A 25,253-nucleotide genomic window follows, 5' to 3' on the forward strand; every position below is an offset into this window, starting at 1 on the left:
GCTGAGAGTTTGGAAAAAGTATAGACATAAGCTAAACTACAAGATACCTTTATGGGCAATTCCAAAACATGCAATAGAAAACATAAATGTTGGCTTCAAACATGATGTGACTACATACAAGGAGATCTTAAGTTTGGAGAGGAACGTATGGTGTTTGAAGCCGTATAATTTTTTACGAGATGAGAAGATTGTTCAAACTTGGTTTCAATATGGTCAATTACGGGCCAGGTGGAAAGAAGACCAGAAAATTGGTTTCTCAATGATTGATGAAAATTTGGTAAAGCAAATTAGAAATCAGGGTCCAGCACATATCAAACGGATATATCTTGCATTGATAGAAACTGACTCAGAAACAGAACTTGTTAAAGATTGTATGATAAAGTGGGCTCAGAATATTCAAGAAGTTATCACAATGGACACTTGGGAAAAGATTTGGGTGAGGAACGTAAAATTTACACAAGCTCAAAACTTAAGAGAGAACTTTTACAAAATGTTTTATAGGTGGCATTTAGATCCTAAAAAGCTTGCAAGTATGTATCCGAACTATCAACCTAAATGTTGGAGATGTGGTGGCGAAGACGCAACGTATTTTCATATATGGTGGACCTGTAAAAAGGTTAAAGCTTTTTGGATTAAAATTTGGTGGAATATGCAGAAGATATTTAAGCAAAGGATAAAGTTTTGTCCGCAATTGTTCTTATTGGGCATAATTACAGATACTACTGTTGTGGACACCAAGTTGATGCTGAACTTAATTACGGCAGCAAGACTTTTAGTAGGTCAATATTGGAAGAAGGAGGAACTGCCGACTATAGAAGAATGGACTCTAAAAGTTTCTGACCTGGCGGAAATGGCAAAGATTTTGGCTTATTTGAAAGACCATTCGCAACAACGTTATATTATGGAGTGGAAAAAGTGGATTGATTATATCCAGAACAAATATGGGACCAAAAAGTTTCATTTAGCATTTGTATAAGTTTTTTTATGTGATATTAGTATTGCTTGTAGTCATTTCATATGAGCTAGAGTGCGATAGACTTAATAGTTTATTGTTGTTAACATATGGTTGTTTATGATTGTTTCTACTTTTATACCTTGTATTTAGCTCTGGGAAGTCGGGGAGGGGGGAGGGGGGAAGGGGGGGAGGGTTAGGAAGGGTTGGGTGGGGGGAGGGGGGAGGGATTGTTAAAGATAAAATGTATTGTAAAACTTTTCAATTAAAAAAAAAGAGAAATGGAGGGAATATGAGGTTCCAGGTATATGGGCAGAGGATAACCCTCTTGGATTTGCAGCTCATCATCCTCTGATAATAGTGGAGGTGAAGCCCCTGGCTACGCCAGTTCATATTCGTCAGCGCCCGTGCTCTAATGAGGCCATAGCTGCGATATATGAAAGTATTCAAATATACCTTAAAGCAGGGATTTTGGTGCCCATTCAGTCGACTTGGAACACTCCCATTTTGCCAATCAAAAAGCCAGATGGAAATTTTTGCCCCGTGCAAGATTTAAGGATTATAAATTCAATAACGGAAACCATACATCCTGTTCTGTCAAACCTGTATATGCTCCTTAGTTTGATTCCACCGACTGCTAGGTGGTTCTCAGTAATAGATTTAAAGGATGCCTTTTTCACAATCCCAATCCACAAGAGTAGTCAGCCATTATTTGCATTTGAGTGGGAGAGCCCGGGGACAGGTCAGAAGAGGCAATACACATGGACTCGACTTCCCCAGAGGTTTAAGAACTCACCCACCTTGTTTGGTACTGCTCTAGGAAAAGACTTGCAGCATTATGTACCCCGACAACCTGGAGATATAGTTTTACAGTATGTAGATGATGACTTGGTCACAGGCAAAACAGAGGAATTGTGTTGGGATAATACGAGAACTCTTTTGCTTTTGTTATTAAAATGTGGTTATCGGGTGTCCAAAAAGAAAGCACAATTGGTACAGCAGAAAGTAAGATACTTAGGATATGATATTATGCATGGTCAGAGAGCCCTAGGACAAGAAAGGAAGCAGGCTATTCTAGCCATTGCGGAACCAGTAAACAGAAGGCAGCTGCGAGGTTTTTTGGGGCTAGCTAGTTTTTGCAGAATTTGGATACCTAATTTTGCACTGATGGCAGCTCCGCTTTATACAGCTACAAAGGGGGGTGACTTTGAACCTTTTCAGTGGGGAGGAGAACAAAGAAGGGCTTTTAAGGACATTAAGCTTGCTCTTACAGCAGCACCAGCTTTGGTTTTACCCAATTTCAAGAAGGATTTCAATCTATATGTAGATACAAAAAAGAATGTTGCATTGGGAGTGTTGACACAGCAGCTGGGGCAGTGGCAGCAACCAGTGGCTTATCTGTCCAAGCAGCTGGATGGTGTGGCGCAAGGGTGGCCACATTGTTTAAAGATCTTAGCAGCTATAGCGCTCCTTTTGCAAGATTGTAACAAGCTAACCTTCTCATGTCCTGTTAACGTCCATACGCCTCATGCTGTTCAGTCTATTCTGGATAATAAGGGACATTTATGGATAAGCAATCAAAGCCTTTTTAAATATCAAGCAATGATGATCAAGAATCCACAAGTTAAATTGGTAGTGTCTAATCGATTGAATCCAGCCTCCCTCCTGCCCATAGAGACAAAATTGGAACATGACTGTTTGCAAGTATTAGATAGTGTCTATGCTAGTGGGCCAGATCTGTCAGATATCCCTCTTCAACAGGCTGAGCTTAATTGGTATACAGATGGCTCTAGTTATATGCATGAAGGACGAAGGATTGCAGGTTATGCCATTGTAGATGATGATGATGTCGTGGAAAGTGGTCCTCTAGGGAATGGACATAGTGCGCAGGTGGCGGAACTGTGGGCACTTATTAGAGCGCTGGAGTTAGCTGAAGGACACTGAACGTGTGGACAGATAGTAAGTATGCTTTCTTAACGTTACATGCACATGGTGCTGTTTACAAGGAAAGAGGGTTTAGAGACTCGGCGGGCAAACAAGTACAGCATGGACATTTAATTCTGCGTCTCATTGATGCCGTTAAAAAACCAACAAAAGTGACTTCCTGTGGCGACGCCGCGCTGATGGCGGCTTTCTTCTGGCTGCCAGCCCTGGGATTGCGTGAAAAGCGCGCTGAGACAGCAAAAATCAGCTGTCCCGCGGCTTGAAAACCTCCCCCTCGGGAGAAGAGGGGGAGGAGAGTTTTCCTCGGGTAGAGGTAGAGCTCCCCTTGACCCTTAATTATTTGGGGGTCGGAGGGTGAGAGCTCCCTCGGAGCCCAAGGCTTTCTCCGCACTCCAGGACGCCTTTGCTCCGAGCTTCAGGAGCGAAGCAAGACGCCGCATCCACATCTGCTATTTAAAGCGACTTGTGAGTAATTTAAAAGCAGACAGAGCTGACCAGGAGAAGTAAAAATTGCAAGTGCTGGAAACTTTAACTCGGGGAGAATCAATCTTCTCCATATTTTAATTTGACTTAAAGGGGAAAAATGGTGCCGGAATGCTGTTTCTTTGTTTGAAAGGACAGTGTCAAGGAAGAGATACATTTGGCAACAAAGTTTAAACAACGTATCAGACTTTGTGTATTTAGAGCTTCTTTCTTTTTTTAAAAGAAAGAATTCTTACAGCTTTTTTCTGGGATTTTGTTTTTTATTTTTTTTTCTTTAATTGCTGATTTTGTTGAAGGGGAAAGTGAAACTTATAAGAAGTGGATTTTTATAAGCAGGAAAATGGCTTCAAAGCGTTTGGGAAATTCTGCTGTTTCTAAAAGTACAATCTCCTCTCCTGTAGCACAACCTGCAGTGCAACCTACAGCTAAGCCTAAATCCCCTCCACCTTCTCCCCCACCACCTACATTTACGCTTAAAGACATTCAAGATGCTTTAAAGCAAGCAACACAAGAAATAAAGGAGGAGATGGCTGATCTCCTTGACAGTAAAATGAAGGAGATGGCTGACCTTCTTGAGAATAAAAATAGAGAGATGAGGGAAGACATATTGCTTGCACTTCAAGGGTTAGCAACACATATTGAACGCTTGGATGATCGGGTGGATGAAGTTGTGGAAAATACTGAAAAATTAGAAAGCAGAGTTGTCAAAGTTGAAAACAAGATTGATACAACAGAGGACGAAGTGACCATCTCACAATATAGAGATGTGGAATTTGCATTGCGAATAAGAGGATTAAAGGAGGACCCACGAGAAGATCTGAAAGAGGAGGTGGCAAAAGCTATAGCTCCTATTCTGGGATGTGAACCTGAGGAGTTATCAAGAGAGATGGATAAGATATTTAGGGTCAATTCCTGGATTGCAAGGCAGAAAAAATTACCTAGAGATGTGGTTATTTATTTTTCCAGGAGATCACTTCGAAATGCAATTATTCAGGCTTTTTACAAACAGAGATTTCAAATTGCAGATCAAAACATTATAATTTTAAAAGAAATACCTTCAAAAATTCTTAGAAAAAGAAAAGATTTTGCCTTTCTGTCTGAGGAGCTTAAAAACCGACAGGTCCAGTTTAGATGGGAGATACCTATTGGAATAGTGGTAAATTATGCAGGGACACGATATAGACTTAATAAAATTTCAAAGGCAAAAGATTTTTATACTTATGTCCTGAAAGCAGGTTCACCACCATCTCCACGACTCAAGAGAATAGAAGAAAGGCTGGAAGATAAACAACCAGTTGAAGGTGCAATGTCACTGGCTGTTGGAGATTTACCGCAGGCTGAGCCTATTGAACAGAGTTTGGTGTTAAAGGATGATCCAAAGGAACAGAGGATGACTCGGGCTGTGTATAGACGTAAAGAAAAGGAGCAGAAGCAGAAGGCTAATTCTGGATTAATAACACAAGGCCCGATTACTACAGAGCCTGTGGGAGGGGCACGACCGAAGAGATCAACGGCAGATCTTCAGGCAGTGTTCCAGAGGCTCCAGGCCACTAAGGATGGCAAAGCTTCTGACATGGAATGTTAATGGCCTGAATTCACCACAGAAAAGAAAGAAAGTATTTCACTACCTGAAACAACATAAAAATGACATTGTTTGCTTACAGGAGACTCATATTGCTGCAAAAGATCAAAAGTATTTGATTAGTTCTCAGTTGGGATCACATTTTATAGCTTCTGCCCCAGATAAAAAGGGGGGAGTGGTTATTTATGTAAGAAGAGATTTATCGGCTAGATTAATTGAATCTGATATACAAGGAAGATATGTTATTATTGAATTAGTGCTACAAGGCAACAAAGTTCTTATTATTGGATTATATGCCCCTAATCAACAGCAAAAAAAGTTTTATAAGTTTTTACATCACAAACTAATTCAATTGGATTACAAATCTGTTATTATGATGGGTGACTGGAATGGTGTTTTGGATTCAAGTAAAGACAAGAAGGGATCTTTCAAAAATTCTCCTAATCATTCTAAATTGCCTAAAGCTTTTTTTGATTTGAAAGATGACTTGGAATTAAGAGATATTTGGCGGGAATGGAATGTGGAAGATAGAGACTTTACTTTTTTTCCAGATAGGCACCAATCGTTTTCCAGAATTGACTTTTTAAAAATTACTACTGATCTTCTCTCCAGGGTCAGGAATGTTAAGATCTTTCCTAGAACATTGTTGGATCATAGCCCTGTATGTTTGGAGTTATTTGTTGAAGATGGGAATAGAAGATCTTGGAGATTGAACGAAAATTTATTCAGATATGAGGTGCTTTCGCAGAAATGTAGAGAACATTTGAAAGAATTTTTTGCTTTGAATATGCATAAAGGCACATCGATGGCAATGGTTTGGGATGCTAGTAAAGCTTATATGAGAGGGGTTTTGATTCATATGAATAATGGATATAGGCGTAAGCAGATGCAAAAACGTAAAGAGCTTGAAGAAGAGATTAAATCGAAGGAGAAAGCTTTTATTTTGAACCCATCAGATAATAGATTAAGGGTTTCCATAAATTTGTTGAAAGAGCAATTTAATATGTTAATGGCTGATCAGGTTGCAATTAATTTGCGTTATGTGAAAAGTTTCTGGTTTTAAGGTAAATAATAATAAGACTAAAATATTATCTAAAAATATGACCATGAATGAAAAGGAAATGTTAGTAAAATTGACAGGTTATGAAATAGTGAAAAAGGTTAAATATTTGGGAGTATATATTACAGCCTCTAATGTGAAATTATATAAGAATAATTATGAGATATTATGGTTAAAAGTACAAAAGGACTTAAATAATTGGAAAAAACTACAACAGGTTATGAAATAGTGAAAAAGGTTAAATATTTGGGAGTATATATTACAGCCTCTAATGTGAAATTATATAAGAATAATTATGAGATATTATGGTTAAAAGTACAAAAGGACTTAAATAATTGGAAAAAACTACAATTATCTGTGCTGGGGAAAATTGCAGCTGTTAAAATGAATGTTTTACCAAAGTTTCTCTTTTTGTTTCAAATGATACCTATTTTGAAAAAAGATGCTAATTTGGACGAATGGCAGAAGGGTATTAATAAATTTATCTGGGCGGGGAAAAAACCAAGAGTTAAACTTAATTTGCCTAATTTGAAATTATACTATGATGCGGTGGTTTTAACACTGGTTAGTGATTGGCTTAATTTAACAAATAAAAGAACACTTTATCTTGAGGGATGGGACTTATTATATGGGTGGCATGCATATTTAATTTATGATAAAAAAGTTGATAAGGCTTTTAAATCTCATATTTTAAGAAATGCTTTATTGCGTGACTGTAAAAAGTATTATTATAAGTTAAATTATAAAATACCAATCTGGGGGATTCCTGGACACACGATAGAGGGTGTATTTATGGGTGTGAATTTGGATATGATTTCTTATAAGGAATTACTTAGATTGGTAGGGAATGATTGGCAATTAAAGTCATTAGCTGAGTTAAAACAAGAAAATATTGTACAGTCCTGGTGCCAGTATACTCAATTGCAAGCTAGGTGGAAGTTAGATCAGAAGGTTGGTATTACATTAATGGATGAAAATTTGGTAAAACAGATTAAAGATCAAAATCGAGCGCATATAAAGAGAATTTATAATGCTTTAATAGAATTGGATTCGGAAATGGAATTAGTTAAAGATTGTATGGTAAAGTGGGCCCAAAATATTCAAGAACCGATCCCATTGGATACATGGGAGGTAATTTGTGTTAGAAATGTAAAATTTACTTAGGCCCAAAATTTAAGAGAAAATTTTTATAAAATGTTTTATAGATGGCATCTGGATCCTAAAAAGTTGTCTTGTATGTATCCTAATTTATAGCCCAAATGTTGGAGATGTGGCAGTTTGGATGCTACTTATTTTCATATTTGGTGGACTTGTAGAAATATAAAAGCTTTTGGGATTAAAATTTGGTGGAACATTCAAAAGATTTTCAAGAGAAAGATAAAGTTTACTCCACAATTATTTTTATTGGGTGTTATTACAGATTGTGATATTAAAGAAACTAACTTGATGTTGAACTTGATAACAGCTGCAAGGTTATTCGTAGAGCAATATTGGAAGAAGGATAGCTTGCCTACTATAGAAGAGTGGACGCTTAAAGTGTTAAATTTAGCAGAAATGGCTAAGATTTCTGCTTATCTGAAGGATCATTCACAAGATACATACATTTCGGTCTGGAGAAGATGGATAGATTATATTCAGAATAAATATGGGACTAAAAAGTTCCATTTAGCTTATGAGTAAATTTTAGATTGTTATTATTATTAATAGTTTATTATAGTGGAATTCTTATTAGTTTTAATTACATGGTATTATTATTTCTATATTGTATTGTTTAATAACTTGGATATTAATTTGCTTATGTTTTTACTATTATTATGTTTACTTTTATTTTGCTTGTATTTATGTTAAAGGGGAGTTAAAGCGCATTATGAATTTGGTTATTTATATAGTTGGTTAATGTTAGTTAGATTATGATTATTATATTTGTAAACCTGTACTCAGTTCTGGGAAGTGGGGGAGGGGGGGTTAGGGGGGGTTGGTTTTGGGGATTATATTGTAACTTTTATAAAACTTTTTAATAATAAAAAAACCAACAAAAGTATCAGTAATGCACTGTAAGGGACACCAGAGAGGAAGTGATAAGGTGGCTATTGGGAATAGGAAGGCAGATCTGGAAGCAAAACGTGTGGCTAAGAAGACAGGGGCTACACCGGATTTGTCAATACATGTACACATGTACAACACACTCCCATGGATCTGGGAGTGTTGTCTGCTGAAATAAAGCCAACATATTCTCAGCAGGAATGTATAAAGGCAGTAAATGACCTCAAAGCAACTATTAGGGATGGTTGGTATCTGTTACCAGACAAATGCATCTTCGTGCCAGCCTCTGTGGCCTAGACGTTGGTTCAAGCATCCCATGATGCTACTCATATGGGGAAGACAGGACTAGAAATGGCATTGGGAAGGGATTATTTCATTAATGGACTTGCAGGCATGGCAGCACGAATAACATCTCAGTGTACAACATGTGCAAGCGTCAATCCCCGGCAAGGACCCCTCTTGCCACCAGGAACCATACCAATGACATATTTCCCAATGGACTCTGTAATGATAGATTTTACTGATATGCCACAGAGTGGACTATATAAGGCTATGTTAGTAATTGTTGACATGTATACCGGATGGCCTGAAGCATTCCCTACAAAAACCAGACAGGCTAAGGAGGTTGCAAGAATACTGCTAAAAGAACTAATTCCCAGGTTTGAGAGTCCGTCTTTCATTTCTTCAGATAATGGTCCTGAATTTGTCCATCATATAAACCAAGGTATAGCTCAAGCAATAGGGTCTAAATGGAGATTTCACAGTGCGTTCCATCCGCAGTCAGGGGCTAAGGTGGAACGAATGAACTGCACTTTAAAGGAGAAAATTACTAAAATATGTGCTGAGAGCCATTTGAAATGGCCAGATGCTTTGCCCTTAGCACTGTATTCTGTGAGGTGTGCACCGCGAAAACATGTTTGGTCGTCCTCCCACTTTGTTACGACGAAACGTGACGGGATGGCCAGATTTGGGACATAAGGGGGGAGTGTGGAACATGGAGATGGTACAAGAACTAAATAAACAGGTTGAAAAGCTTCGAGGTTATGTGCTGGAACAAACCCCTCCTAGAATAGTAACAAAGTGTCATCCCTTCAAATCTGGAGACAGAGTCTGGGTGAAACATTGGAAGCGGGAACAGCTAGAAGGCAGATGGAAAGGACTGTATGTTGTTATTATGTCCTCTCCTCTTGCTGTCAAGATTGCAGAATCCAAATCATGGATCCACTGGACAAGGGTCAAAGCAGCAGCTGAACCTGAATGGGTGGTGTCTAAAGATCCAGTGGTTCCTACAAAGTTAACGTTTAAACGAAAGTGAAATATGATTTGTTAATGCAGCTGGACTTATTTAAGAAGCTTTATTCGCTGAAAGGCTACTCTGCTGGAACCTTACTGGCAATAGGTTCCTCTACGCACAGTAGTGAAGACCCCTGCTAAGTCACTGCGGAAGCTGACTTTCTACGCACGGGAGAAGAATGGAGAAAAGTTTACTGTTGCTATGGGTGTATTGTATTGTTGCTGCATGTAACAATGTTTCAAAGGAAGTTAAGGGTAATCAAGGGAACGAAACTAAAACTGACGCCTGTGATGTTTGTATAACCAAGGCAAGGCATGGGACTCATATAATTAATACTTTGGTATATCATACCCAAAAGCTTATCGGTTGTAAACCAGAAGGGATCACATGTCTATATAACAAGACTATGTATTCTCTGTGTTCAGAAGAGGGAAAAAAGATATGTTACAACTCTGAGACCCCAATTAGGCTTAACTTCTCAATCTATGCAGGTATGTTTTATGAGGTTAAGGTGGGGCCAAGCAACTACCTTAATTCGACCCTGGTATTACAAACTGGGAGCCAGAGAGCTGAGATTACTATTGATTTCTGCCAAGCCATGGATCGGAGCCCCTTGGGGAAAAGAGCCACAACATGTGGGAATGACAGTTGGAGAAAAACATATTGGTACAATCATAAGTATTTGTGTGATACAAAGGGTTCATGGATCACAGATGGACATACATATCTCCCCTGTGCAGGATATGGTGGAAAAACAGCCTGCTCATGGTGGGAATGTGTTTGTGAATATACCGGGGGAGGATATAAGGGGTGCAAGTATTTGACTAATGTCCATCGAATGACTCAGAGTAATCAAGTGGTACTAGAAGTCAGCTGAGAGATGCCTAGTCGATATGTGTATGCCATAGGAATTGATGGAACAGGAGAGGATCCAAAGACTTATATTACAATCGTAAAACAGGTACTCTATGATGGAGAACAAAAATCTCTAGGATGGTCAGTATATGACACTTTAACCCGAATGGAGAAATCAAAAGACCAATTCGAGGTTTCTATGAAAGCAACCAATTTATTTCTGTCGTTAGCAAAGGAAAAAGCAAAAGCCCTGACTGTAAAGAATTGTTTTGTATGTGGAGGAACAAATATGGGGGAACAGTGGCCATAGGAGGCGATGGAAGCTAACCCGGAAACACATAACATGACAAGGGCAGGTAACATCACCCAAAGAATGCATGTATATGGCACAGTGTGGACCCTCACAACAAATCTGGTTGGTCGAAATTGCTTTACACGCAAAGGGGATCGGCCAGTGGGAGATCTTATCTGTTTGGGGGATTGGGATGAACAGTATAAGGTATGGACATCTTTGGGAAATGCCTCTGAACCTTTAAAGTTTGATATGACTATCATGCCTTATCTGAACTCCAACAAAGAAGAGGAATGGGTAGCCCCCAGTGACATGTACTGGATTTGTGGCACCTTTGCTTATGAGGTGTTACCTAAGAATTGGTAAGGATCATGTGTATTGGGTTGGATAAAGCTCTCATTCTTTCTTTTGCCAATACGATCACGACAGGTGCTTGGTGTGCCAGTCTATGATCAAATGGGAAATCGAAGAAAAAGAGAGGTGGACACAGCCTTCTCTAATTTCCCTTGTAGAGAATCCGATTATTATGAGAAAATGGGGGATTTGTGGAATTCAGAGAGGATAGTTTGTGTGTATGGCCAAGCAACCTGGGCAGAGGATGGCACCTATGGTTACAGAACACCAATCTATATGATAAACCATATAATTAGGCTGCAGGCTGTTGTGGATCTAGCAGGGCAACATCTAGATAAAGCCTTAAATTTGTTAGCTGTAACCACTGATAAAATCCGGACAGCTGTCTATCAAAACCGATTGGCTTTGGATTATCTATTGGCAAAAGAAGGTGGAGTGTGTGGAAAATTCAATCTTTCAAATTGTTGTCTTCAACTCAATGAAACTGGGCAGGTAATCAAACAATTAACCACTGAAATGAAGCAATTGACACACAATGCAGATCAAACCTGGAAGGGTTTTAATTTCCAAGAGATTTTCAGTGGATGGTTTCCCAAACTTCCAGGGTTACAAGCAATCGTAGCTCTCATAGGACTGATAGCTGCAGGATGTGTGCTGATTCCTTGTATCTTGCCTATTTTTATAAGAACTATATCCAATAGCTTAGCTTTACTTGCTGAAAGAAAAGCGACTGCACAGGTAATGGCAATGTGGGAATATGAAAGATTACAAACCAAAGAAGACCTCTGTTGAGACTCATCGTCACAAGCTGAGATAAGACTCAAAAGGTGGAAATAAAGAAGAAATGTACTAAAATAATTGTGAAACAAATGTATTCTTGTCCTTAGAACAGACGCTGATCGAGGAAGCCATAATCCTGTTAGCGTAACTACACATATTCCCCAGCGACTGTCTTAAAGAGGAATGTACTAAAGTCCTTGTTTAAGCAAACATAGTCTTGTCCTTAATGCAGATGTTGATTGGGATAACCATATCCTGTCTGTGAAACTACACGTACAGCAAGTAATTTTCTTCTGTAAACTGTCTTCGGATAAGAATGTGTAGAATATTAACCAATAAGTAACAATGTATAACAATGTATAACTAGGAATTAGAGGTGTATAAATATGTCTGTTCATGAGCCCTTCGGGGTTCAGACCTTTTGCTTTGTTTAAGCCTTCTGAACCTGCGCAATAAACCTTTCCTTTCTTGAAGAGCTGGCGTGAGTCTCTTCTTTCTACAACAAAGACAATAAAATGAGACTAAGAGTCACATACCTGTCCAGCTGTGTCAACCACCTGAAGATGATATTCTTGCCCATTTACTGTAATCAACTTTGTGAATGCTGGACAAATAAGAAAATAGTATTTTAATGTTTCAGATGCACAGTTCATTAATATCATGCATTTGATAAGCATTAATTTTGAAGTAAAATTATTTATGTTTTGTGAGAAATGTTTTATGTTATTAAACAATTCCGCCCCCTAATGTCAGTTATAACACCTCTGGGTTGATTTATATAATAATGGTGGAAAGAACAGATTCATAATAAGACATTTAATTTCCTCATTAGAATGAGAAAATACAAACACAAAACTGAAAACCAGCTGGACGTTAACAATTTACCTTTAGTTCACTTTTTATTTTTGTAAAAATCATATATAAAAATTATTTTTGTAAAAAATCATAAAATCCCAAAATAAACTACATTAAAAAGTTTGCAATTGATATAAGGGAATCAACTTCACAGAGGCAGAAAAGTTAGTTTTTGCAGTACATTTCCATTCTGGAAAATATAATCAAGCAACAAATCTGCAAACACCTAGGCCAGGGGTAGGGAACCTTGGCTCTTTTATGACATGTGGACTTCAATACCCAGAATTCGTGAACCAGCCATGCTGACTCAGGAATTCTGGGAGTTGAAGTCCACAAGTCATAAAAGAGCCAAGGTTCTCTACCCATGACCTAGGCCAGTGATGGCGAATCTTTTAGAGACCAAGTGCCCAAACTGCAACCCCAAACCCACTAATGTACCGTTGGGTGCCTGGTGGGCGTGGCCCATTGTGTGGGCGTGGTTGCGGTGGTAACGGCAATCTGGGTGGGACTAAAAAATTGAATCAATCAATTCCAACTTTGCAAGTTCTTTTTTTTTCCTGCAAGAAGTTGAAATTCATTGATTGAACCTTTTTTTTTTTTTTTGCACACGGCGGTGGAGGCCTAAAGCGAAAAGGTTTTATAAAACCCAGCTGAAGGCCTAGGACTAGGGCGACGGAGCGCGTGCCCACAGAGAGGGCTCTGCGTGCCACCTATGGCACACGTGCCATAGGTTTGCCACCACAGACCTAGGCAAACGAAGTCAGAACTAGAAGCCAACATCGCTTTGTTAAAAACAGATCATGCCAGACAAATCTTATTGCATTCTTTGACAAAGTGACTAAATTATTGGACTAGTGAAATGCCGTGGATATAATTTACTTGGACTTCAGTAAGGCAGTTGATAAAGTAGACCGCAATCTACTACTTGATAAGATAGAAAAAGGTGAGTTAGACAGCATCACCACCAGATGAATTTGTAACTGGCTGACAAACTGCATAAAACATGTAGTCCTTAATGGAACTGCATCTACATGGAGGGCAGTATGCAGTGGGGTACCCCAAGGGTCTCTCTTAGGCCCAGTACTCTTCAGTATCTTCATCAATGATTTAGAAAATTTAGACGATTCAGATCTGACTCAGATCAAGAATTACAGACCGATTTCACTACTTAATGTGGATTATAAAATTTTCACTTCAATAATGGCGGAGAGATTGAAGAAATATTTGGTTGAATTTATACACCCGGACCAAAACGGCTTTTTACCAAAGAGACAAATTAAAAACAACTTAAGAATGATAATAGATATACTGGAGTACTATGAATTACATCCAGGGAAACAAATGACATTAATATTTTTAGATGCTCAGAAGGCTTTTGATAATCTTTCATGGCAGTTTCTAATTTATCAACTACAAGCAACGGATTTCGGACAGAACTTCATAAATATGGTAAAAACAATATATAGTAAACAAACTGCCAAAGTAATGGTGAATGGAGATTGTACTGAAAGTTTTGAAATAAGGAAAGGCACAAGGCAAGGATGTCCTCTGTCCCCTCTGCTATTCATTTTTACTTTGGAAGTTTTAAATCGAAATATAAGACAAGATACAGAAATTAGAGGTTTGGAGTTGAAAGATGAAACATATAAATTACAAGCATTTGCTGATGATTTGGTATTCATTTTGGAAGATCCTTTGAAGATGATTCCAAAATTGTGGAAGAAATTGGAACAATATGGTGAAGTAGCGGGATTAAAAATTAATAAGGAAAAAACTAAAATAATAGTGAAAAATGTTACGGATAAGCAAAAAAATCGAATATCAGAAGTGACAGAAGTACAGATAGTGAAAAAGGTAAAATATTTGGGTATATATTTATCAGCCAAATGTTCAACATTAAAAGAAGACAACTATATAAGACTATTGAAACAAATAAAGTTAGACCTGAAAAAATGGAGGAATTTAAAATTGTCCTTACTAGGAAGGATAGCTACAATTAAAATGAATATATTGTCTAAGATTTTATTTTTGTTTCAGACAATTCCGATAAAAGTTGGGGGATTTTTTTTTAAAGAGTTGGACTCTTTAGTTTTGAAGTTTATTTGGCAGGGGAAAAAAGCCAGAATAAAAAAGAAAACTTTGCAAGATACTAAAGAAAATGGTGGTTTTGGTTTACCTGAGTGGACTTTGTATTATCAAGCATCAGTATTGACATGGGTGAAAGAATGGATAATGCTTAGGAATAAAAGGTTGTTATGCTTGGAGGGACATGACTTACAGTTGGGATGGCACGCATTTTTATGGTATGGGAAAAACAAAATTCATAGATATTTTCAAAACCACTGTATTAGAAATGCTTTGATAACCGTATGGGAAAAAATCAAAATGAAAATATATGTAAAAATTCCAGAGTGGTTATCAACAATTGAAGCTTTTTCACATGTAAACTTGTTAGATTTTGAAAAAACGTGGACATATAAAGATATTTTAAATACTGATGGGACATTAAAATCGAAGCAAGAACTGGAACATCAGGGTATCAACATGTCATGGTGGGTACGTTTACAAATACAAAATAGATATGAAAAAGATATGAAAATGTATGGATTTTATAAAGAACAAAACGTGTTTGATAAGATATTACTAACTTCTGATGAGAAATTAATTAAAAATTGTATAATTTTTTGTTAACTTTAGAGATGGAAAGTGAACAAATTAAGGGGACAATGACAAGATGGGCGGAGAATTTTGGTTATACTATAGTTAGAAGAATGGCAAAAATTATGGGAGAGAAATTATAAATTGACAATGTCAACTGCATATAAAGAAAATCTGTATAAAATGTTTTATAGATGGCACTTACCTCCAGCCAGATTAGCAAAAATGTTTAAAAATGTATCAGGCAAATGTTGGAAATGTAAACATAATATAGGTACATATTATCATATTTGGTGGACATGTGATAAAGTAAAAGCTTATTGGAGAAAAATACATGCTTGGTTAGAAAATATATTAGGAGAACATGTAGCATTTAATCCCGAATTATTTTTATTAGGTATATTACCAGAAAAGACTGATAAACAAAATACATACTTGGTTCTGCATATCATAACTGCAGCAAGAATAAGCTATGCACAATGCTGGAAAAATGAACAAGTACCATCAGAAGAAGAGCTAATAAAGAAAATATTGGAATGCGCAGAGATGGACAGATTAACTATGAGACTAAAAGACAAAGAAGAAACAGATTATTATGAAAGCTGGAATTTATTTTATAAATGGTTGGAAAAAAGAACCAAAGAGTGAAATTTGTATATGTATTAATGAATTAAGAACTCAGTTTGCACGTTGTTTGGAAAATTAACAAATGTGTGTAAAGAATAAAATATAAAATATAAAAAAAAGAAGTAATGGATGGAAAATAACCAAAGAGAGAAGCAACCTAGAACTAAGGAGAATCTTCCTAAAAGTTGGAAAAATTAATCAGTGGAACAACTTGCCTCCAGAAGATGTGGGTGCTCTAACACTGGAGGTTTTTAAGAAGTGATTGGACAACCATTTTTCTGAAATGGTATACAGTGAGGGGAAAAATTATTTGATCCCCTGCTGATTTTGTACGTTTGCCCACTGACAAAGAAATGATCAGTCTATAATTATAATGGTAGGTTTATATTAACAGTGAGAGACAGAATAACAACAAAAAATCCAGAAAGACGCATTTCAAAATGTTATAAATTGATTTGCATTTTAATGAGTGAAATAAGTATTTGATCCCCTATCAATCAGCAAGATCTTAAATCAGCAAAATCTTAAAGAGAGTGCTCCTAATCTGAGCTTGTTACCTGTATAAAAGACACCTGTCCACAGAAGCAATCAATCAATCAGATTCCAAACTCTCTACCTTGGCCAAGACCAAAGAGCTAGGATGTTGGGGAAAAGATTGTAGACCTACACAAGGCTGGAATTGGCTACAAGACTATGGCCAAGCAGCTTGGTGAGAAGGTGACAACAGTTTGTGCGATTATTTGCAAATGGAAGAAACACAAAATAACTGTCAATCTCCCTCGGTCTGGGGCTCCATGCAAGATCTCACCTCATGGAGTTGCAATGATCATGAGAATGGTGCAGAATCAGCCCAGAACTACACAGGAGGATCTTGTCAATGATCTCAAGGCAGCTGGGACCATAATCACCCAGAAAACAATTGGTAACACACTATGCTGTAAAGGACTGAAATCCTGCAGTGCCCGCAAGGTCCCCCTGCTCAAGAAAGTACATGTACAGGCCCGTCTGAAGTTTGCCAATGAACATCTGAATGATTCAGAGGAGAACTGGGTGAAAGTGTTGTGGTCAGATGAGACCAAAATCGAGCTACAGTTGCAAGAAAAAGTATGTGAACCCTTTGGGATTACGTGGAGTTTTGCATGAATTGGCCATAAAATGCGCTCTAAACGTCATGTAAGTCACAACAATAGAAAAACACAGTCTGCTTAAAATAATACTACACAAACATTAGCTCTTGTCATGTTTTAATTGAACATAAGATGGAAACATTCACAGTGCAGGGTGGAAAAAGTATGTGAACCCCTAGCCTAATGACTTCTCCAAGAGCTAATTGGAGCCAGGAGTGAGCCAACCTTGACTCCAATCAGTGTGATGATGTTGGATGTGTTGCTGACAGCTGTCCTGCCCTTTAAAAACACACACCTGTTTTGGGTTTACTGGTCTCAAGAAGCACTGTCTGATGTGAAATATACTGTGGACAGATGAAACCAAAATTGAGTTGTTTGGGAAAAACACACTACACTATGTGTGGAGAAAAAAAGGCACAGCACACCAACATCAAAACCTCATCCCCACTGTAAAACATGGCGGAGGGAGCATCATGGTTTGGGGCTGCTTTGCTGCCTCAGGGCCTGGACGGATTGTTGTCATTGATGGGAAAATGAATTCCAGAGTTTATCAGGACATTTTGCAGGAAAACGTACGACCATCTGTCCGCCAACTGAAGCTCCGCAGAGGATGGGTGATGCAACAGGACAATGACCCAAAGCATACAAGTAATTCAACAAAACAATGGCTTCAACAGAACAGAATACGCCTTCTGGAGTGGCCCAGTCAGAGTCCTGACCTCAACCCGATTGAAATGCTGTGGCGTCACCTTAAGAGAGCGATTCACACCAGACATCCCAAGAATATTGCTACACTGAAACAGTTTTGTGAAGAGGAGTGGTCCAAAATTACTCCAGATTGTTGTGCAGGTCTGATCTGCAACTACAGGAAACGTTTGGTTGAGGTTATTGCTGCCAAAGGAGGGTCAACCAGTTATTAAGTCCAAAGGTTCACATACTTTTTCCACCCTGCACTGTGAATGTTTCCATCTTATGTTCAATTAAAACATGACAAGAGCTAATGTTTGTGTAGTATTATTTTAAGCAGACTGTGTTTTTCTATTGTTGTGACTTACATGATGTTTAGAGCGCATTTTATGGCCAATTCATGCAAAACTCCACGTAATCCCAAAGGGTTCACATACTTTTTCTTGCAACTGTATTTGGCATCAACTCAACTCACCGTGTTTGGAGGAGGAGGAATGCTGCCTATGACCCCAAGAACACCATGCCCACCGTCAAACGTGGAGGTAGAAACATTATGCTTTGGGGGTGTTTTTATGCTAAGGGGACAGGACAACTTCACCGCATCAAAGGGATGATGGACGGGGCCATGTACCATCAAATCTTGGGCAAGAACCTCCTTCCCTCAGCCAGGGCATTGAAAATGGGTCGTGGATGGGTATTCCAGCATGGCAATGACCCAAAACACACAGCCAAGGCAACAAAGGAGTGGCTCAAGAAGAAGCACATTAAGGTCCTGGAGTGGCCTAGCCAGTCTCCAGACCTTAATCCCATAGAAAATCTGTGGAGGGAGCTGAAGGTTCGAGCTGCCAAACGTCAGCCTCAAAACCTTTATGATTTGGAGAGGATCTGCAAAGAGGAGTGGGACAAAATCCCTCCTATGATGTGAGCAAACCTGGTGGCCAACTACATCTGACCTCTGTGATTGCCAACAAGGGTTTTGCCACCAAGTACTAAGTCATGTTTTGCAAAGGGGTCAAATACTTATTTCACTCATTAAAATGCAAATCAATTTATAACTTTTTTGAAATGCGTCTTTCTGGATTTTTTGTTGTTATTCTGTCTCTCACTGTTAAAATAAACCTACCATTACAATTATAGACTGATCATTTCTTTGTCAGTGTGCAAACATACAAAATCAGCAGGGGATCAAATAATTGTTTCCCTCACTGTAGGGTTTCCAGTGTGAGCATGGGGTTGGACTAGAAGACTTCCAAGGTCTCTTCCAACTCTTTTATTCTGTTATTTGCTCATACACAATGCTTAGAATTTGCAGACTGCATTAGATTAACTTATAGCCCTTCTTTTCAAGAATATTTGGATCTGAGGACTTCATGGTGCTTCTCAACTAAGAAATTATAAACAATATTTAATAAAGGGTTGGCACAAGTAATTTTATTTTTAACCGACTAAAATGTATCTTTTTACCTTTACAAAATTAAAATTATTCAGAAACTAATGCTTGTTTCTCATATGAAAATATGCCTGTTGCTTTTCAATTTTACTCATCTGCTTTTATATACAGCTGAAACTCGAAAAATTAGAATATCGTGCAAAAGTTCATTTATTTCAGTAATGCAACTTCAAAGGGGAAACTAATATATGAGATAGACTCATTACATGCAAAGCAAGATAGTTCAAGCCGTGATTTGTCATAATTGTGATGATTATGGCTTACAGCTCATGAAAACCCCAAATCCACAATCTCAGAAAATTAGAATATTGTGAAAAGGTGCAATATTCTAGGCTCAAAGTGTCCCACTCTAATCAGCTAATTAAGCCATAACACCTGCAAAGGCTTCCTGAGCCTTTAAATGGTCTCTCAGTCTGGTTCAGTAAGAATCACAATCATGGGGAAAAATAGACATGTGTGCACGATCAAGAATGGGCTGCCATGGGTGGGGAAGAAGTTATATATACCAGCCACCCAGAGGGTCAATTTCATGCAGCTGTGCCATGATACAAAATCAGCAGGGCATTTTGGATTTGTAAAAACTTTACATTTAATTAAAAGGCAATCTTGGTGGCCATCCATGAAAAGGACATAGAAAGTTACGTGGCCAGCTGCCCAATTTGTGTAGCTGCCAAGAGATTGCAAGGGAAATCGCCCAGACTGCTACAACCAGTGGCAAATCCCTCAGCCCCATGGAAGGAAATATCCATGGATTTTATAGTGGAATTTACCAGAAAGCAACGGAAACACTGTCATATGGGTGGTTACGGATCTGTTCTCAAAACAATTGCATTTTATCCCTTGCCAAAAGATCCTCACCCCAAGAACTTTAGTGAAATTATTTGTGCAGCACATGTACAGACTGCATGGGGCACCCCAATGCATCATACCAGATAGGGGAGTGCAATTTACATCACTCAGGGGCTGTCATCTAGTCATCATGAATGTAACAGTCAGACGGAATGTTCGAACTCAGTACTTGAACAATACTTGAGATGCTTTCTTAATTTCCAGCAAACGAACTGGGCAGACCGACTCCCTTTTGCAGAAGTTGCTTACAATAACGCAGTCCACTCTAGCACAGGCTACACTCCCTTTCAAGTAGCCACCGGTCAAAGTTTCAACCCTATGCCAGAACTAACCCCAAACGAACCGGCAATCCCATCACTGAAAGAATGGATAGCACAATTACAAAACACCTGGCCAGTGGTTAAGAAAGCCCTGGACAAAGCTAGACAAGCATACAAAGCACAAGCGGATAAAAAAGAGTCAAACCTAAACCATTCATTGTAGTAGAAATATTTGTCTACAAAATACCTAAAATCCCTACAGCCCTGTAAAAAACTTGGTCCAAAATACATAGGACCTTTTCCAATTAAAAGAATCATAAACCCAGTAACAGTAGAATTAGAACTACCCATGAGGCAACTCAATACCTAGTAGCCTGGGCTTCTGGTTCCGGATTTCAGTGCAGCCAGACGCGCTAGGAAATCGCTCCTCATGTCACCTGGATTTCTTCATCGGGGGTCCCCTGTAAAGGGGTCAAAAGTCGCCTTGTAGGGGTGACGAGCAGGGGAGAGATCTCTCCAGTCGGCGGTAGAAGGGCGGCAGCCCTCCCGTTGGCTTAGAACTACTAAGAACTACTAACTACCGAAGAAGAAAGGATTGGCCACTCCCATGGCCCATCATTTAGCTGTTTCCTGCCGAAGCCAAAACCACAACAAAGCACTTGAAAGCACTTGAAAACTGGGTGAAAATTGCCTTCTTTTCCTAATTGTCTACTTTCCGAATTTGCTTCCCCTTGTAAGGAGAGAGGGAAGGGATCTTTGCTTTTTTCCCCACCCTCCTTAATAGCGGCCTTTGTCTACATTGGGAGAGAAAAGAAAAAGCCCTGTACTAAATGATACTGATTAATTGGATTTACTGCCTTTTTATTTTTGGCCCCAAGTTCCTATATTCACAGAAATGGACTATTCTACCTATTAGTCTATGAATAAATAAATAAATAAATAAATAAATAAATAAATAAATAAATAAATAAAAAGACTCTGTCTGAAAAGGATTTGAAGTACTCTGGGGAAATCTAGTGGCTAAGCCTGTTACAGCAAGTGTTTACATTTTGGACTAACCTTGGCTTTGAGATAAAAACCTGAAACACCTGGAGATGAATTTGGCTTAGACTTGTGGAGGTGGACACTTACTCCACTAAGGACTATTTATAAATACTACAAAATGGAGAAGGATCAGCCACAAACCTCGCTTGACTATAACCTTATACTTGAAACAATCTATAGAGTCACTGAGATGTCTATCTCCAGATTTAATAATTTACATGCCAACCTTAATTTACAAATTGAAACCCAGACTGCAACTAAAGAATTTTCACTTCAGAATATAATAAAATTGGAAGATACTACTATTGAGACAGAGGAATATAAGGAACAACAACAAAGTACTGAAAAAACTACTATCCAAAAGCTGACTATACTCAAAGAACCTACAATTTTTAAAGTACAAGGAACTACTACTATGACAGACAATCTTAAAGACCAACAACAAACTAGGGAAAAACTTAATACTCAACTTCTGACTCTCTCTAAGGAGCCTACAATTTCAGAAGTACACTACATGCAAGATAGGGATGCCAACATAGAAGACGCCGAAGACCAAGAAAGACAACCTGTGGAAAGCTGGGACAGTCAATTACTAACTATAAAACTGGATAAGATTTTCTACTCAAAACAGATCAACCCAGATGGAAGAAGAATCCAGATTGAACTACAGACAGAGATGTTAGAGCAAATAAAGAGAGTGAAATTAACATGGCAACAATATAATGACTATAAATGGTTCAACCTTTGTATATTGCTGATGGTTGGATGGCCTCCTCTGGTGCAAATAATATGCATGCGAGTAAATGAAGACCTACTTGGCAATTTAAAGCTTTGCGTGATGGTTGGATGGCCTCCTCTGGTGCAAATAATATGCATGCGAGTAAATGAAGACCTACTTGGCAATTTAAAGCCCTGCGTCTGGAAACCTGACTGGCAAAAAAAGAAACCAAGAGTTAGATTTAAAAATTGAATTCCTAGAGAATTATTGTAGGTCATTTTGTTAGCAATTACTGACTTATTAGGACCTGAAATAGAAAATATTCGTGAGATAGAATTAAAATGTGTTTAAGTATTTATTAAGCTTATTCCAAATACTATAAATTTATATATTGATATAATGGAAATCTGGCTTATGGATCCTATGTTTGATGTTAAAATTTTGGTTATGTATAAGGATAGGGACACGGTGGCTCAGTGGGTTAGGACGCTGAGCTTGTCGATCAGAAGGTCGGCAGTTTGGCGGGTCGAATCCCGAGTGCCGCATAACAGAGTGAGCGCCTGTTACTCGTCCCAGCTTCTGCCAACCTAGCAGTTTGAAAGCACATAAAAATGCAAGTAGAAAAATAGGGACCACTACGGTGGGAAGGTAACAGCGTTCCGTGCGCCTTTGGCGTCTAGTCATGCCGGCCACATGACCACGGAGACGTCCTCGGACAAGCGCTGGCTCTTCGGCTTTGAAACGGAGATGAGCACCGGCCCCTAGAGTCGGAAACGACTAGCACGCATGTGCGGGGGAACCTTTACCTTTACCTTATAAGTAGAAGTAGATGGATAAATACAGACTCTCCAATTGGTAACTTGTGATGTATTAGGATATGAAATAAACTATGTTTATTAGGTAGGAGCTGGCTATTTAACTATTGTTGTATGTTAGATGATACAATCTTTGGTGTAATAAGATAAGGGAACTTTGGGTTGTGAATACTACTTGGGATGTTAAAGGTTAAACTTGGATACTATAATTAACTTCAAAATTAGATAAAATTTAATAACAGTATATAGAGATACCCTATCGAAATTGGATTGACAAAATCTTCTCTAATCGACCATGCTATTCCTAGAAATTTTTTAGTTTAAATACGTTGTATTGAATGTTGAGGGAAATAGAGAAGGATGTTATGATAATGTAACCCAAACTATGTATTGAAAACTCTGTTACTCAATTCATGACTACCCAGGTATCATGATGCTTTCTAAATATATAGGTTGTAAATTGAAAAACTAATAAAACTTGTTTAAATACCTACAGGTGAAACTCAAAAAATTAGAATATTGTGCAAAAGTTCATTTTTTTCAGTAATGCAACTTCAAAGGGGAAACTAATATATGAGATAGACTCATTACATGCAAAGCAAGATAGTTCAAGCCGTGATTTGTCATAATTGTGATGATTATGGCTTAAAGCTCATGAAAACCCCCAATCCACAATCTCAGAAAATTAGAATATTGTGAAAAGGTGCAATAGTCTAGGCTCAAAGTGTCCCACTCTAATCAGCTAATTAAGCCATAACACCTGCAAAGGGTTCCTGAGCCTTTAAATGGTCTCTCAGTCTGGTTCAGTAGGAATCACAATCATGGGGAAGACTGCTGACCTGACAGTTGTGCAGAAAACCATCATTGACACCCTCCATAAGGAGGGAAAGCCTCAAAAGGTAATTGCAAAAGAAGTCGGATGTTCCCAAAGTGCTGTATCAAAGCACATTAATAGAAAGTTATGTGGAAGGGAAAAGTGTGGAAGAAAAAGGTGCACAAGCAGCAGGGATGACCGCAGCCTGGAGAGGATTGTCAGGAAAAGGCCATTCAAAAGTGTTGGGGACTTTCACAAGGAGTGGACTGAGGCTGGAGTCAGTGCATCAAGAGCCACCACACACAGACGGATTCTGGACATGGGCTTCAAATGTCGTATTCCTCTTGTCAAGCCGCTCCTGAACAACAGACAACGTCAGAAGCGTCTTACCTGGGCTAAAGAAAAACAGACCTGGTCTGTTGCTCAGTGGTCCAAAGTCCTCTTTTCTGATGAGAGCAACTTTTGCATCTCATTTGGAAACCAAGGACCCAGAGTCTGGAGGAAGAATGGAGAGGCACACACTGCAAGATGCTTGAAGTCCAGTGTGAAGTTTCCACAGTCTGTGTTGATTTGGGGAGCCATGTCATCTGCTGGTGTTGGTCCACTGTGCTTCATTAAGTCCAGTGTCAATGCAGCCGTCTACCAGGAGATTTTGGAGCACTTCATGCTTCCTTCCGCAGACGAGCTTTATGGGGATGCTGACTTCATTTTCCAGCAGGACGTGACACCTGCCCACACTGCCAAAAGCACCAAAACCTGGTTCAATGACCGTGGGATTACTGTGCTTGATTGGCCAGCAAACTCGCCTGACCTGAATCCCATAGAGCATCTATGGGGCATTGCCAAGAGAAAGATGAGAGACATGAGACCGAACAATGCAGAAGAGCTGAAGGCTGCTATTGAAGCATCCTGGTCTTCCATAACACCTCAGCAGTCCCACAGGCTGATAGCTTCCATGCCACGCCGCATTGAGGCAGTAAATGCTGCAAAAGGGGCCCAAACCAACTACTGAGTACATATGCATGCTTATACTTTTCAGAGGTCCGATATTGTTCTATGTACACTCCTTGTTTTATTGATTGCATGTAATATTCTAATTTTCTGAGATTGTGGATTTGGGGATTTCATGAGCTGTACGCCATAATCATCACAATTATGACAAATCACGGCTTGAACTATCTTGCTTTGCATGTAATGAGTCTATCTCATATATTAGTTTCCACTTTTAAGTTGCATTACTGAAATAAATGAACTTTTGCACGATATTCTAATTTTTCGAGTTTCACCTGTATATTGTACTTGATTACACATGAATTTAATTTCCTTAACTAATCAGAATCTTTAAAGTTAATTAAGTTTGGTAGCAGCAGGTTTCTAGACTTGAAAATCCATTCATGAACTGTATTTGTTGTTACTATGGCTGCCTGCCCCATTTTAGTACCTGCAGCTTGGCATATCCATCATCTTGTGAAAGTGTTTAGGACATGAATGCAGATGGAGATTGTTCTAGTGAATGGAAGATAAGAAATGCAGCTTGGAATATTTGAATAAAAGCCTGACAGCGAATGTTTGATGAAGCCAGCATTTTGTTATTCTAAATCAAACTCTGTTTTATAAAAAATATGTTGAAATTATTTGTATATTCTATGCCTTATTTTTCTATTGCAATCCAACTAATTCCAAATATAAAGATTAGATACTATATTCCAT

The 25,253-nt window shown here is 38.5% G+C and overlaps 1 protein-coding gene across 3 annotated transcripts in view; it reads right to left on the reverse strand.

The window, feature by feature from the left end:
• LOC308676212 (GTP-binding protein Rheb-like) overlaps positions 1-25,253 on the reverse strand; it is a 112,734-nt gene that overhangs the window by 61,239 nt on the left and 26,242 nt on the right. For 2 of the 3 annotated variants that reach the window (XM_081341995.1, XM_081341996.1), the window contains exons 3-4: positions 22,012-22,126; positions 12,176-12,243 (exon numbers count right to left, since the gene is read on the reverse strand). In XM_081341995.1, the coding sequence (XP_081198121.1) occupies positions 12,176-12,243; positions 22,012-22,072 (129 nt within the window). In that variant the 5' untranslated portion in view covers positions 22,073-22,126. The remainder of the gene's footprint in view (positions 1-12,175; positions 12,244-22,011; positions 22,127-25,253) is intronic. The other variant, XM_081341997.1, reaches the window with a different exon arrangement.

The sequence above is a fragment of the Vipera berus genome (assembly GCF_964194415.1).
Source record: "Vipera berus genome assembly, chromosome: W".
Lineage (NCBI taxonomy): Eukaryota > Metazoa > Chordata > Lepidosauria > Squamata > Viperidae > Vipera > Vipera berus.